Consider the following 16,176-nt stretch of genomic DNA (forward strand, 5'->3'; position numbering starts at 1 on the left):
TCTTACTGAGCAAAATCAGGATGTTTTAATTTTGACTTCACATTGAGCGCCATCTACCGAGTTGCTGATAATTTTTAAGGTTATCTAGCAGAAATGCAAGTACTTTTACTCTAGAACAATTTGAAATTTGGTAATGTAAACTCGAAATTTGTCATTTTGCAATTGATAATGTGTCCATGAATACAGTTTTTGTTCAGTGTGAGAATTGAATATTAAAAGCTTTAGTTGCAGCTTCTCATCTTTTTTAGATAGGCTGATCTGATTTTCAGGAATACTCTAGATCACTGAAATAGAAAAAAAATCAATTATTTGATGGTCTAAAAAGACCTGAGTGGACTTCAGAGATCTATTTTAAGATTAGAAGATTTAATTATCAGATTTAATCGTATTTGGAGAAAAGCACTTCAGGTTTCAAATGTACAGAACAACTTAGGATCATCTTCTGCAAGCAGTTTTTTTATAACAAAATAGCAATTTTTTTTCTCTGTGTGTATAAAATGCATCTTGGAGTTCATGTTGTAGTAGTCTGTACTACATTATAGGGTTTTTTAGTGGGATTGGTTTCATTTGCTTCTCCAGTAGTCTTCTAAACCTAATTAAGGCAGATGCATAAAAATGCATTCTTAATAAAAACTTGTGGTTTGGTTTGAAGCTTATTTGAAGTCTTTTTTGTCGTGATTTTGCACAGTATAGTGGCACAGTGGCTGTAGGGCAGAATTATTTAGACAATAGTACATAAACTTAATGTCCTGAATGCTGAAGATTAACTTTTCATTTAATTTTAGAAATGAATTCAATATTCATTTTGAGTTTGAAGATAAAGCTTCCATGTTTTATGGTCCATAGGAATGTGCATACCAGTAGTTTTTAGTTTAAAAGTATGTAAGTAAAGTAAAAGCCAAACTTCTGAGGACCTACAAAATATTTTTGATGCCTTTTTAAAAATAATCGAATGTAATCATTATATAATGATCATCGGTTCCTCTTTCAGGAAAATATAATAAAAATGAATGTTGAGTATTTTCTTCTTGTAGGTTTTCCATGATGTTGCCTATAAAGCAAAAGACCGAAATGATTTGTTGTCAGGAATTGATGAATTTTTAGACCAAGTGACAGTCCTGCCTCCAGGAGAGTGGGATCCATCTATACGAATTGAGCCACCAAAAAGTGTTCCTTCCCAGGTAAAAGGAAAAAAAAGAGTTCCGGTCTGTCTTGTAGCGAGGGGGCCTAAGCTGAACGTAGGATTTGAGCTGCCAAGTACCATCACTGCCCTGGTCCTGCTGGCCACACTCTTTTTGACAAGCACCAGGATGTTATTGGCCATTCTGGCCACACTGCTGGCTCCTATCCAGACGGCTGTAAATCATCAGGAAAGTCCCCACAACCATTTTGCAAGAAAAAGTGGATTGTCCATTTAAGTTAGAAAACAACAAAAAAAGAAAAAACAAAATAAATGAAGAAGGGGGGGAAAAGCATTGATCAGTTCTCTGCTATGTTAAGTTTAGTTTTGTTTACAATATTTCTTTTTGAAATACTGATGTCAGTTCATGTAAGAACTGGAAGAATTGGTGAGAAATTGTACTTGAGATTATGTTACCAAATTTTTCTACTAGTCTAGCAATGATCAGCAAGAATATTCTAATTACTATAAGAACTTCTGTTTGCATGCAGCATTGATTGCAATGTTAATGTATTTTGTGTAGCATATACTGTTCACAGAATGTTTATTAAATAGATAAAAATCGATCATATTGCTCAGTTGTGATGATGCAGGCTTAGAATGAGAGCTAAGGAAAGTGGGTCCTTAGAGAGACTTTCTTCCCCTCCTCCCTCCCTACAACTTAAAGGAATTTGGACCTCCAGGATCAAAAGCAGGTGAGAGATCAGTGCTTTTGGTTCAGAAGGTTGACATTGGTGTTGAGTCCAGTGGTGGTTTGGCAGAGTGGGTGGGATAGAATGGGGTAACAGCAGTACAGGTTATTCATGAAGAGCCTGAGGTTACCATGTAACTTGTTTCCAAAATAAGCAAGGGCTCAGGGTTTTTTGGAACGCAAGCTTAGCTGAAAAATTTATGAGGAACTGGTAAGCAGCTTGCTCAGCAGGGGAATTATTTCTCATTTATATTTCAACTAAATACTGTGTGTATCATAAAAAGAGGTCAGTTTCTGAGACACGTTAAACACTTCTCTAAAAATGGTTGAAGAAAAAGTCTCTAAAGATTTCTGTCTCATGGTTGAGCCTCTACTGTGTGTTGAAAATCTTGACTCTGATTGTGTTTCAGGGATCTATTTCTTGTAGATACAGGGAAGATTAATACTGTTGTGCAAGGCACTATTAAGGTCTTCCTGGCGGTGTTGTACAGTTCTAGTCATCTGTACTTAACAAAGCATTAGTTTGGAAAACGGAGGACTGTTATGAAAAAGGGTGTGGATGGCATAGAATTTCTGCATGCTCTCTTTTAATTATACTTTTTAATGTAAAGGCAGTCTAAAGTTTTTTTTTGTTTGTTTGGTGGTGGATTTTCGTTGTTGTTGTTGTTTTTTTTTTCATTTTTCCCCCGTCTTTTTTGTAGGAGAAAAGGAAGGCACCTAAATTTCCAAATGGATCTACTCCTACAGGAGAGGCTCTTAAAGAAGAAGGCCATCATGCTGGACCTGAACTTCAGAGAACTGGAAGGTGTGTTCACTTCCCTGAATGCTAGCTTCCACTAAGAAATAAAAATCATAAATCTTCATCCTAATTATTGACATTTAAACATTAAAAAATCACGGTACAAGTGTCAGAGCACATCCTTTGTCCTTTTCAAGTGTTGGATTCTTGCCTGTAAGTGCCAATCTGCTTAAAGTATTTTCAAGCCTCTGGCAATGTTTCTCAACACATTTGTGAAGGATTTCACATGAGATGCTGCCTAATTTAACTAACTGACTTTTAAGAGTTGGGTTTTAAATTTTAATCTTCAGGAGCATGCAGTTATCGTAATTACAGCAGGAATATGCAATTTTCAATGTTGGGCTAGGTACTGAAAAAATCCCGTTAATGCAAATCTGTTTTATTAAGCATATATGAAATGGAACAGTAAAAAATAGAGTGGCAAAAAGTAGTTTGGTATTGGTTAGCTTTGGGTTTTGGTCTGGTTTCTTATGGAGATAAAATAAAATTGAAGGAATTTTTTTCAGTTATTGTTGTTCTCTGTTAATTTCAGAATATTTGCTAAAGGAGTTTCCAACATGGGAAATACCTGGTTATGGTTAAACTTTAATACCTGAAATGAGAGTAGAGATTAAATGATCTGAATTTTTTTTTTAATATATGTACAGTATTTTTATCCCCAGAATAGTAAACTTCCAAATCAAATGCATCTTTTTCATACATTTGTAGAAAGACTTCACAAAATTTGTGTTGATTTTTACCACTGTTATAATTACTTTTTACTGTTTTTGTAGACAGTATGTAGAGCTGAAAAGTTCATTTCTGCTCACAGAATTATCTGTAGATAAGGCTTTTCTTTTTCTTAGGAGTGTTTGGGGTTTTTTTAATAATTAAAAATAAAACTAATTTTTCTAAGTGCAAATTAATATCTAGTATTCTGAAATATTTAAGATTTTTTAAAATTGCTTTTTAAATTCTTGGTAATAACTTTCCCAGTTGTACTTACATATATTTGGTTTTATACTTACATTTATAGAATATCTGTGTACTCCAGATAAGAACACTGTTAAAAATGATAGACCTAAATTAATTTATTGACATAATCATATATATGTAGAGAATTCAAATAAAAAGCTACAGCTGTATGTTGGAGTACTAATATTGAAATGTCTCAATGCAGTGATCTTGGTTGAGGTTTAGCATATTTCTCTGTTCCATTGTTTTGAATGTCATAAGACAGATTTGACTTAAAGCATTTTTTAGGTAAAATAGTTTGCAAAGTTATTTTTTCAGTATCCAGCCCATATATTTAAAAAACCTTAGGCAGCTTTTAAAAATATTGGTAACCTGCTTGATTATATTTGGAATACTGCTGAATTGGAATAGCTAAGATTCTAATTTACGTTTTTGATTGTTATGCTTTAATCTGGATTATGAAATAGCTAATTTGTGCCGGCAATAGGCACTGGCAGTCATGTGTAGCCCATAGTTTTAAACTAGCTAGAATCCTTTAGTGTACAGTTTGACGAGTTTCATCTCACCTATTTAGGCTTTTTGGTGGTTTGATACTTGACATCCAAAGGAAAGCACCTTTTTTCTTGAGTGACTTCAAGGATGCATTAAGCCTGCAGTGCCTGGCCTCGATTCTTTTCCTATACTGTGCCTGTATGTCTCCTGTAATCACTTTTGGAGGGCTCCTGGGAGAAGCTACACAAGGCAGAATAGTGAGTACAAAGAATGGTAGTGGCCAGGCTTTTAGACCTTCAGAGGCAAGTCACTGTGTGCATTTGTCTCATTTACTTATACTTGTATTTGAAGAATTTACCCACAGCACTTGATTAGCCTGCCCCAGAGCAGATCTTCCCCAAAAGGTAATTGCTATGGAAAATGTGGGGAACCTATGTGAACAGGAGAAGATGCACAGGGGAGGTAAAAAAATGTTTATCCTGCCTTATTGGATGAATGGCTTCATGAATTGAGAAAGGTTTGCATTGCCTTCTTTTTGGCTGCTTAAGAGTAATGAATAGCTGTAAAGGTGGCACCATCACACTAGGCCTGCTTTAGGCAAAGTCAGAGGCTCAAGGTGGGTAGCCAAGAACATGTACTGGCCTTGAGTAGTGAGCCTACGAGGATGATAATGCCTGCAGTGTGTGGCCAGCAGTCCATTTATGAAGCTGACAGGATATGTTTATGCTTGCACTAATACATATGTTGCTCACAATGAAATAGTGTCTGAGGTTTATCAGCAGAAAATACTCTTCATTGTGAATGACTGAAATGTGAACCGTACGTGTACAAAATTTTGGTAGGGTTGTGTTGGGCAGTAGATAATACCAGCACCTTTTTCACCAGAATATCATTGCACTTTAGTTTTTGAAGCAGAGAAAAATTACTTAATATCAGCGGTGTTAGTAACTTAATGTCAATTGGCTTATGAGTAAACTAGTTTGAAGTGTATTTTCTGTTTTTAAATCTATCACAAAGAAACAAGGCTCTGCGGTTTTGTGGGTGGAAAGGATGTATTCAGACATGTTCTTTACTAATGCTAAGATTCTGTTGAAATTTAAAATGTTACAAAATTCTTGATACTTAATGAAGTTTTTAAGCTTCTGTTAAAATTCAGTTAACTATTCTATCTCTTTCAGTTATTGCTGTTAACTCAGGTATTTGTTTACTGATGTAGCACTTCGAGCTGATAGAAAATACAGAAATCAATTATGTCTTTTCTGCGTGCTGGTTTTGCCACTGTAAATGTAGGAATTATTACTAAAATGACAGTGTAAATTTTGAATGTACAACATGTATAATAATGAAAGTGCCCTCCTTTCAAAGCTTGATTCTCAAACACCTTCTTTCTTTTAGCTGTCTGGAATTGTTTGCGGGTTTGTTCCTGCCTTCAGATACTTGGTGTGCATCATTGAATAAAACATTTAGTTACTGCACACACATGTTCAAGCACAGTAGCTGACACTGTAAGGTACATGGTTTGTCTTTGAAACCTTCCCTCGCATTCTCAGAGGCCGTCACCTCCACAGTGCTCCTGTCCCTGCCACCCTGACTGAGAGCCCCAAGGTTAATGCATTGACTAACCAAAAACGTTAATTCAAAGGTAATAGAACAAGAGACTGGAATTACATTTTTTTTTTTTCCCTGATGTTACGCACAAAGGACTCATTTTCATTTTTAATAGCCCCAGTTCAGCAAATCGTTTTGGCCATTTTCAGATGCTTTCCTGAACTGGAGCTCAAGTCTGCATAATTCTGCTTTCTTAGGCTTGCATAATTTCAAAATAGCAAATGCTTAAAAATTCCACCAGGAACACTGTAATTCCATTACAAGAATCTGTAATGCATGACTTCTCTTAGTGGCAGGTGGTGTAACTAAATATTTTCGAAAAAACTTAATGTAATTTTAGTATTTAAAATTCCGGTCTCTCTTTTTTGAGGTTCATTGTAACTGGGTATTTTTTGTAGAAATTATTATAGGGAAACATTTAAATCAGGAACTGAAGTAGATACCTTAATTCCTTGAAAAGAAATGCATTACCAGGTGGGACATTGGTTTACTGCTCATCTCTTTTTGGTGTCATGTGTACATAAAGCAATATTCTTCAGTAATTTCCCCTGCACCTTTGCCTGTCAGTTTGTTTTTCCTTTGTAATGCTTGGTTGACTGCAGGTTTGATATGGCACGCTGTAGGTATGTTGCAATATAAATATCTGTTTTCTTTACAGAGACCATTAATTCTTTCTCTAAGCAACATGTTGAGTAATTTTTTTTTTTTTTTTTTTTGGGGGGGGTGGGGGGTGGTTTTTTTGTTTCGGTTTGTTTTGTTTTTTAATTTGTATAATTGTTGGTATGCTTTTCCTCCAGAGCTAGCAGGACTAGTAACTTGTTGTCATGGTTTTGGATGTCTTTAAGTTTCTCAGGGGTGAAGTTTTCAAAATCTTTTCCATGGTATTGTTATTGCAAAACTCTGTTAAGTTATTCTTGTCTCAAACATGGCTATTAATTGCAATGTGTTTACATTTTGTCTTATTTCTAAGTTAATGCATCTTAAAGCTGTTTTTATGAAGATATGATGCTAAATGCTAACCTGAAAGGCAGCAAAGTTACAGCAGGTTTTTTTTCCCCAAACAGAGTGCAATAGAGTCTCTCTTTGGAGCCTCATTAACTGGGATTGCCTATTCTCTCTTTGCTGGGCAACCTCTTACTATCTTGGGAAGCACCGGACCAGTTCTAGTATTTGAAAAAATATTATTTAAATTTTGCAGGTAAGTGATGTTTATTCTGGCATGATGCGCTTATTAACATTCTAGCCTGTTACAATAGCTGTAATTGAAAGCAGATGTGCAGTAAATGTGTATGTCCAGGAAGGTAAATACCGTGGCAGGAGACTGAGAATTCATATGATTTGGTAAAGCTATGAGGCACTGGCAAACCTGAATGAGAAAACCAGTGATAAGTGGCAAGGACTTAAATTAAAGTTATATTCTGACTGTGTGAAGTTGTTGGCTTTGCTTCTGCAGGGGTAAACAGAGATCGATCTGCCCTCTAGGAGAAACCATCTGGGTAGTTCTGGAGAGATCCATCCCCATGATGCTTCCAAGCTAGGTAGTTGCGCTGTCAATCCTAGAAACACCTTGCAGTGTTGCTTTGCTTTGGTGGGAGATGAGACAAAAAAAAATTTTCTGCTTCTTTCAGAGCTAATACCAAGCATGAGAAAAGTGCTGAATACCTATAAAGCTTGGCCTCAGTATCTTTTCAAATAGAATGTAGTACAGGTGGGTTTTAGCTCAGTTAATGCTTTTTGTTTCTTTCTTCACATAGGGATTATGGTCTTTCCTACCTCTCCCTGCGAAGTAGCATTGGTCTGTGGACTGCATTTCTATGCATTGTGCTTGTAGCCACAGATGCCAGCAGTCTCGTGTGCTACATCACTCGATTTACTGAGGAAGCTTTTGCAGCTCTCATATGCATCATATTTATTTATGAGGCATTGGAAAAGCTTGTTCATTTGGGAGAAGTATATGCCTTCAATATGCACAATGATTTGAATAAACTGACTTCGTATTCGTAAGTACCAAGTTTCTATCTGTTAGTGAAATAATTAGGAAAATATAGAGAGACATGTTGTTTACTAAATGGCGGTGGGTGCCACTTCCAGGAAGGGTAGGAGGAATGCTAGGGGTGGTATGGGCATTAGAAACCTCAGAAATATTCAGGATGCTGTGGAATTGAATTTTCTGTGTTAGCTAGGAGTGGTTGGAAGGGATTAAGGGGCTGTGACAAAGCCTGCTTTTAATGCAGATTTACTGAAGGTCCGAAGAGGACTTCTGCCTTTCTACTCCTAGGAAGTGTAGTTTCATGAGATAGGATGAGTTGGGTTACCAGCTCACATCTGCCAGATGGGGATCCTGCTCACTGTTGCTTAGAGAAAACTGCTCATTTCTCATAGTTTAAATGAAATCTTTTAAATGCTAGTGCTCCTCTCCTGTTGGAGATGTGCATCTCTTCCAGCTTTAGTTGTACCTGTGTGGTCACCATTTGCATAAGGGACCCCCAACAGGGTCATGTCTGTGCACACAGGGTGAGGGTCCCTGCTTGTTGCAGGGCAGTCATTCCCTGGTTGGAGAGCAGAATACTCATGGTCCTGCTGGACAGCTGCTCTGCCTGGCCAGGACAGTGATCATCTTGCACACAGGGTGACTTCTAACAGTGTCAGACCAGGTTTGGACTACCTGATCTCTGCTCACTTTTACAATAATTCAGTGCTTCTTCAGTACTTTCTTTCAGGGGGAAAGGGCAAACACCCTGTCAGACCGCTTCTTGTTTTCTGTTCACACTTAACATTTACACTCACTTTCCTGTCTTAACAGCTCCTAAGACTGGGCCACATTGTCAGGACTGGCCTGTGGGAGGACACTTATTTCCTTATTTTCCACTTTCTGTTTCAGTGGCTCTGGGTCCTTACTGGACTTCTGTGTGGGCATGTTAAATCCACTGATCCGGCAGAAACTGTAGTGTAGGTCTTCTGGCACTTGCCACCTGACTGTGTTTTGCCACAGACAGGCCATGAGGGTGGAGATGGGAAGGTGGGATTTTAATTTGGTTTAGCTCTGTGTTTTTTAGGACATGCCACAGTATTCTGCTTGGGTTTGTCCTGCATTGTTTTCTCTCACAAAGCTGTAGCTCTCGCGATTGCTTTCTTCCTCCTTTCATTTTCCTTTTTCCCTGCTCTGTAACCCCCAGTGGGAAAAAGGGTGCAGAACTAGCCTGTTCAGTTAATTGAGCCACAGAACAATCTCAAATACTGTTACACTTTCTGTGGGTGTAGGTTTTTTTTTTCTTTCTCCTTCTGGATTTCTGCTTGTCTGCTCGGTGGCATACTTCATCACCTTTGTTGAGAAATTTGTGAAGTCTTCCTTCAGCATGCTTGTTTATGTTGTTGCCTTGACCAACAGCTAATGATGATTTCTCTCATCGTGCTTATTGGTGCAATTCCTTTCTCTTCCGATGATCCTGTGTTGTCAACTGCTTTATAGGACTTGCTGCTCTCCACTCCTTTCCCATTTCCTTGTGCTGTTACTTTAGAATTTAGTGAACAAAAGAAAATTTATTTACTTAGTACTTTTTAGATTCCTCAAACATTGTGCTTTGCAAATCTAGGTTCTTTTTGCCCATGCACATTTAATGCTTTTTCCTTCTTTAACTTCACGCCACAGGATGCAGATTGTCCCTTCCATGGTTCATTGGGGGTTTTTTCAGCGTCTTTAGTGAATATCATAGAAAAATGAGACTTATTTCTTGCTTATTACCTCTTTCTCCTCTTCTACATAAATGTTTACACTTTAAGCTTATCAGTTGGTATACTTGAATAGCTTTATTTGAAACCAACTCACTAAATCAATATTCAGTCCATTGTGTTTTGGGGTTTTTTTAATCTGATGTGTACTTCTGTCAGCCTATCTGACAGAAAGGATTCTGCAGTGCAAGTTTGCAAAATGCTGCTGCAATAGGGAGGGGCACTTTTACTTCTACAAAAATATTGCTAAAAAGTACAATTGCTTTAAAGCTGAGCACTGTAAGCATTTATATCTTCAGTTAGCTCAGTACATACTCAAACATGGTGTCTTACTTGAGAGTGACCTGATTCTTCATTTCCCCCACCCTCTCAATAGTCCTTTTAGTTTGCTTCTTCTGTAGAAGTTTGGGATGAACTCGGGTTTGAACTCTTCAGGATTTTTTCATTTACTTCAAATTGCTGCATTTTGGCCCATAGAGCTTAATGTAAATTTTTCTTCTTCCCTTCAGATGTGTGTGTTCTGAGCCTGAGAAACCAAGCAATGAAACATTGCGTGTGTGGAAGAGTATGAATAAGTCTAGGGAAGATATAGCATGGAGTAACCTTACAGTTTCTGTGAGTATCTGAAAGATATGTGTATGTATCTCTGCATGGGTATGTGCATATGCATAAAAATAAATACCTGCATGGTACCACTTTTTTATCAACATTTTTTTCATCTCCTATTTTTTGATTGAACCTGGACTCTTTTCCTTAAAACTGTATTTTTGAACTCTTAATTTCTTCCATAAGGCTTTACACAGTCATTGTAGAGGACTAGATGAGTGAGTCCAGGGAAGTAAATGCTAATATAAATGTCTGCTTGAGGTAGCCACCTTAATGCTCTTAGATGCCACAGTCATCTTCCTCCAGGTGAACATGAGGAGGTGAATAACCAGCAGTTTGCTTTCTTCCAGTTCCTAAAAGAAATATTTTTAATATGATGTGACGATGGAATATGTAGTTAAAGTGTGGTAGCAAACGCATTTCGTTAGTTTGTTAAACATTGGTACAGAACTCCAACAGAACCAAAGGAACTACCTAAATATTGATGGAAGAAAATTATTTGAAATTGGAAACAATCCTATTTAGAATAGGGTTTAAAGCATTAACTTCTGCAGTGAATGTTTTATACCAATATCTAATTTTACGTGTAGGTCAAGAGGAGGAAAGTTACCACGTGCAAGTGCTCTGGAAGGCTTTTAGAGAGAAACACTTTTGCTGATAAATAGTTTCTGGAGCAGTGTGCAGTGGAATAAATGCAGCTGTGTGCAGCCACTTTGCTTACCCTGGCATCTGATTCCCACCTTGGATATTGAATGATTTGGGTCTGCTGTGGTTTTTGTTATGCTTGCTAGGTTGTGTGCCTACTTTGGCCATCTGAGGCTGCCTAGAACAGCAGTGGATATCTGTGTATGGGCTCCCCTTGTGTCTGAGCATAAACATTGCCTCTTAAGCACCTCTTTTGCACAGTAGAAATTCCATGTAAAACCTCAGTGCCTCACTTGACTTGTAGCAGGACTGTTTTTTATGTGCTCCCAATGGCTCCTAGTTTACCATAATCACTTAGGATGGCAGTTTCTTTTGAACTTAGTTTTTATATTTCCTTTACATTTATTATTTATTTTATATGCCTGTTCATCTATATGCCTGTACCTCTAAAACATTTCTAGTCTTACTTGAGAGACAGAACTGATCCAGGATTTGGTATTCTCTTATAATCAAAGTAGATTGCTAATAGGGATAACATCTGTCATAAGTTAAGTTTTCAATAAATTAAATAATAAATTAGGTTAGTGCAGTGCTGCTTCCAGCTACTTGACTTATTGGCTTGTTGTTTCCTTGTACTCCATGTGTCTACTTCAACTTCTTGCTTTATATTTCAGTAAGGCTTTTGGATAGGTATCATCTGACTTGGTTTTGTTTTTTATTTAAATCCATTATTTATGATGCTTTCCTACTTTGCTAGAAACTTCTTCTTACGGTTTGGGTAATCATATTTTATAACTGTTTTTCCCCTTAACTGAGCAAAACAAAGTCAAAGAGGTGGGAGAAACTAAGGAGATCCTTTTTTATGTTTGTTAGCTTAAAGTTGATGGTGGATATTCTGCTTTTCCGGGGCAATCTTTCAATGCTTTAAAAAAACAGAATAGAAGTAATGTGACCGTAAAGATGTTTCTTCTTGGGCATCTCTCAGCATTTTGGCATCCTGAAATAATAAGTGGTGGCTACTGTGGCTTTTCTGGAACAGACAGCACACATCTGGCTTTTTCAGGGTGAGGCAGTGATAAAGGAAAGAATTTTTGGAATTAGAAGCATTCTCAAATGTGTTTTATATAGAAAAGTTGGAAGCTTGGATGAATATATTGAATGAATAAAACATAGACATATGAAGAGTTTTTCTCTTTGCAGGAATGTTTAGAATATCATGGTGTGTTTCATGGATCAGCTTGTGGCCATCATGGACCATATATTCCAGATGTTCTCTTCTGGTCTGTCATACTATTTTTTGCAACATTTTTTCTGTCCTCTTTCCTTAAGAAATTCAAGACCAAACGCTATTTCCCAACGAAGGTAATTCTAATTAGAGACTAGACTATTGTTACCTTGTAATATATACCTTGGTATAATTTGATGGAGTTGAATTCTGTCTTGAGAGATTTCTTTTTAGACAGCAAAGGAAATTAAACCCAAAAGTCAGCTAATAATTACAAATTTAGGAGATTTGAGGAAAGACATTATCTGCAGAAAATTCGGTGCTTATTCTGTATTTTTGTAGAGTTACAACAAGATATTTTAAACTTTGAAAGACCTAAGCAGTCCATCTCCCCACATTAATCAGTATTGCCAGGTATCATTAGCAGAGACAATATTGCTGCTCTTTTCCTCACCTAGCCATACAAAACAATTAATTGCTTTCCCCAAACGACTGATGTCTGTTGGGTTTTGAGTGGTTCCTCAGGGGATTACCATTTCTAATAGATCCTAATGTGATGATTCTTCTTAGACTGATTTATGTAATTTATGCTAGGCAAAATTTAGTGGTTAGATCTGCTGCAAACCTCAGCTCATCTCTGTAATGTCTTCCTATTGTTTAATAAAGTTATCTTTGGTAATATGAATGTATTGCAAATTATCTGCCTCCTATCGATTAAAACATGAAATGTATGACTATTACTGACCTAAGGTATCAAGGATTAGCTGTGATGGCCAAACCTCCTAATGGGATCGAGGGGAGAGAAAGATGATGGAGTTGTTTGAAGTAATTTTTCCTCTGGCAGTAGACCACTTTTAAATGAGTGAACAGTTTGTACGAAATACTTGTTCTCTGCAACTTCATACTATGCTGGTAGGCAGCTTAAGTTTTAAAGTGACAAGAAAAAATAGATAATGTTCAGTGGTGTAGTATAATAAAAATAAACTTCACTTTTTGTAGGAGAGAAAATCGTTTTTCTACAAATGCAAGTTATAACAGTGAAAAAGCAAGACTTAACACTAGTCTTTCCTTTATAGGTGCGTTCCACCATCAGTGACTTCGCTGTATTTCTGACCATAGTAACCATGGTTGTGATTGACTATTTTGTAGGAATACCTTCTCCTAAGCTTAATGTTCCAGAGAAGTTTGAAGTAAGAAACAAAACCTTTTGAAAAACATAACTCTTAAAATGCTTGCAGTTTTATGAACAGTAGAACAATTGAGTTGTATAGAAACAGAAATTTCTCCTTTTCGATTACAATGTAGTTGATCATGTAGTTTTTCTTTTCTGTTTTGGATGTCTCATCTGACAGAAGAAATTACGTTTTGTATTTTTACTGAAAAGGAAGCATTCTTTTGTGCAAATGTACAAAGTGAAATTGAATGGATTTGTTTTAATTTTTTCCATCTAAGTGTCATGTTTACCTGTAACAGCTAAATCAGTCTTTTGGTCAAAGCCATTGGAAAACAACCTAAATATATATGTAAGAGACTGATCTGTTGTTCATTGAAGCTGTTTGTGATAAGATCTGCATTCTGTTTTAGTAATTTAATTCTCATTGTTGATGGGTTGGGGTTTTTTTTTTCAGCCCACCCGAAAAGACCGAGGATGGTTCATAGATCCTCTTGGAGGCAATCCTTGGTGGACACTCTTGATTGCTGCTCTTCCTGCTTTACTCTGTACCATTCTCATTTTCATGGATCAACAAATAACAGCCGTTATTATAAACAGGAAAGAGCATAAATTGAAGGTAAAAGTAATTCTTACAGAAGTCTAATGTTATGTAAGTCACCTTTACTTTAAATCAGATTCATGCTGCAAATTTGTGAAATGACCATCAGCTGCTAAATATGTATATAAATTGACTAACCAAGAACAAATATAATTTTGTGGACACTCTCAAAAGTTACCTGACTTTTGTAGTTGTAGGTTATTCACCTGCTGAGTTAAAAATACAGTATCATAGAAATATCAAGTTATTTGTTTGCTTAATTTTACAGAAAGGCTGTGGTTATCATCTTGATCTGCTCATGGTTGGTATTATGTTGGGAATTTGTTCTCTCATGGGCTTACCGTGGTTTGTTGCTGCAACTGTCCTGTCTATAAGTCATGTTAACAGCCTGAAAGTTGAATCTGAATGCTCAGCACCAGGAGAACAACCAAAGTTTTTGGGAATCCGGGAGCAGCGAGTGACAGGATTGATGATTTTTGTGCTGATGGGGATGTCAGTGTCCATGACCTCTGTGTTAAAGGTAAAAGGCAGTTTTCCCAAAGTATTTTCTTTAGGCTTTTGATTTTGGTGTTGTGATTTAGCATTTCATAATGGAAGAAAGTTCGGTTAAGTAAGATATGCCTGGACTCATTCTCAAATTGCTTTTTTAGCAACAGATGTTAGTTGAATAGAGACAATATGGAAGGATACAAGAAAATGAAATCTGAGAAAGCTAGGAATGTAGTGACTAGTGAAGAAAGCAACCTTTTCCTGTGTTACCTGATTTTCTTGCCAGCTCTTTTTTAGTTTCTTAAGTTCATGTTACTAAAAACTGCAGCTTTTATATGAATGGATAAATGGAGAGAGAAAAGGAGTGTGATAAGGAAATAAAGTTACTTAAGCAGAATTAATGGGGTGTAGCAGAAGGAACAGAAACATTGCTTTAAAAGCATGAAATGACATTTTTCACTTCTTGTTCTTCAGCATACTAAACTTCGTTTGATTTTTAGTGTCAAGATTATTTTATGCATAATCACAGTGTAATGGTGATTTTGCAGGTTGTGTTGTAGCATCAGATTACAATTTATCTCTTAATTTATATCCCTGGTGACCTTTCAAAGACTCCATTGGAAGAAAATTACTCAGTTCGGATTTACTAAAATCTGTTCATCTTTGCTTTGTTGTTTCAAATCCAGTAGTTAAAAGGAGAAATGAAAGAACTATCCTTTTGTTGCCAGAAATGCAGATATTGCATAACTGCTGGTATTTCTAAAGAACTTTGTAAAAGTCTGTTTAAACAAAGACAGATCTCAAGTAATTTCATAAGAAATGTATCTTCTCAAATTTAGATATTGGGAAAGAATAATCCAGTATACATACAGCTATAGTTTAATAAGTAGTTATGTATTATAAATTTTAAATAGTTGACCATTTGTATGCCCATTAAAGAATGTAAAGGTCTGAAAAGAATAGGATATAAGGACATAACAGTTACAAAAAATAAGTATTCAGATTTTACAATCTCTCATTAAAAATTTACCAAGAGCTCAGGTGTATAATGCAAACAATCAGAATCAAAAGCAGAAATACTGAAATAGATTTATTGTTGCTCAGAAGCAAAAATTGAAAGTGCTTAGTTGCTAAAGCAAAGTGTTTTAAACACCATATTTTAACTTTTTATTCTTCCAAACTATTACTTTTATTTTATGGACCCAAGGTAATAGGAATGGAATTACTACTCTTTGCTCTTTAAGAAATGTTTTTCTTTTTTGGTGTGAATGACTGATACTGTTCAAAAGAAGTAAGGAGAACAAAGCCTTGCATCTGTCAGTTGCTGTACTTTTGTTCCATGTGTGGATTTATAGTGATTTAATGCAGCAGAAGATACTGTATCAAATTACAGAACTTAGAGTGAAGATACTAGCCCCGCCCCCCCCCCCCCCCCCCCCCCCCCCATGCAGTAATGAAGACATAGTTTTATTTCACCCTGTTTAAATAAAGGTTTTTGTTCAGTCTTGATAGAAGCAGTTTTTATTAAGATTTCATGTTGTATCTTGGCTGTCCTTCACTTGAAATCTTAATGTATTCAGGAGCAAAGAAGGCTTCACTGCAGAGGTTTGATGCAAGTGCCACTGAGATCAGTGGGTAACTTTGTTATCTTAGTAAGCTTTTAATTTATATAAAAAATATAAAATCACACTGCACAAAATTATATAAGCTATTATATATTACAATTTAAATTATTTAATATAAGTATTATCTTAATAAGCTTTAAATTGGTCTTCTTACTGGAGCAAAACTTAGCTCTGAATAATTAGCAGATGCTCATAGCTCAGTTGGTACGGTGAGGTTTTTATATTGTCTGCTCCAGATATGCAAGTGTTCAAAAGTAAAACTTAATGTGGCAACTTCATGAAGTTGTACAGAATAAAGTAGTTGTGATACAGTTCCTATCAAATAGCAACATAAAACAGTATACTTAGCACGAATAGAAGT

The 16,176-nt window shown here is 36.2% G+C and overlaps 1 protein-coding gene across 19 annotated transcripts in view; it reads left to right on the plus strand.

Moving 5' to 3' along the window:
- Positions 1–16,176, plus strand: part of SLC4A7 (solute carrier family 4 member 7) — a 93,042-nt gene that overhangs the window by 65,070 nt on the left and 11,796 nt on the right. For all 19 annotated transcript variants that reach the window (XM_040061071.2, XM_040060956.1, XM_040061017.1 and 16 more), the window contains 10 exons: positions 1,035–1,181; positions 2,573–2,676; positions 4,199–4,373; positions 6,789–6,922; positions 7,479–7,724; positions 9,963–10,068; positions 11,905–12,066; positions 13,006–13,119; positions 13,558–13,719; positions 13,970–14,221. In XM_040061071.2, coding sequence (XP_039917005.1) covers positions 1,035–1,181; positions 2,573–2,676; positions 4,199–4,373; positions 6,789–6,922; positions 7,479–7,724; positions 9,963–10,068; positions 11,905–12,066; positions 13,006–13,119; positions 13,558–13,719; positions 13,970–14,221 — 1,602 coding nt within the window. The remainder of the gene's footprint in view (positions 1–1,034; positions 1,182–2,572; positions 2,677–4,198; positions 4,374–6,788; positions 6,923–7,478; positions 7,725–9,962; positions 10,069–11,904; positions 12,067–13,005; positions 13,120–13,557; positions 13,720–13,969; positions 14,222–16,176) is intronic.

Source organism: Hirundo rustica, chromosome 1 (assembly GCF_015227805.2).
Source record: "Hirundo rustica isolate bHirRus1 chromosome 1, bHirRus1.pri.v3, whole genome shotgun sequence".
Lineage (NCBI taxonomy): Eukaryota > Metazoa > Chordata > Aves > Passeriformes > Hirundinidae > Hirundo > Hirundo rustica.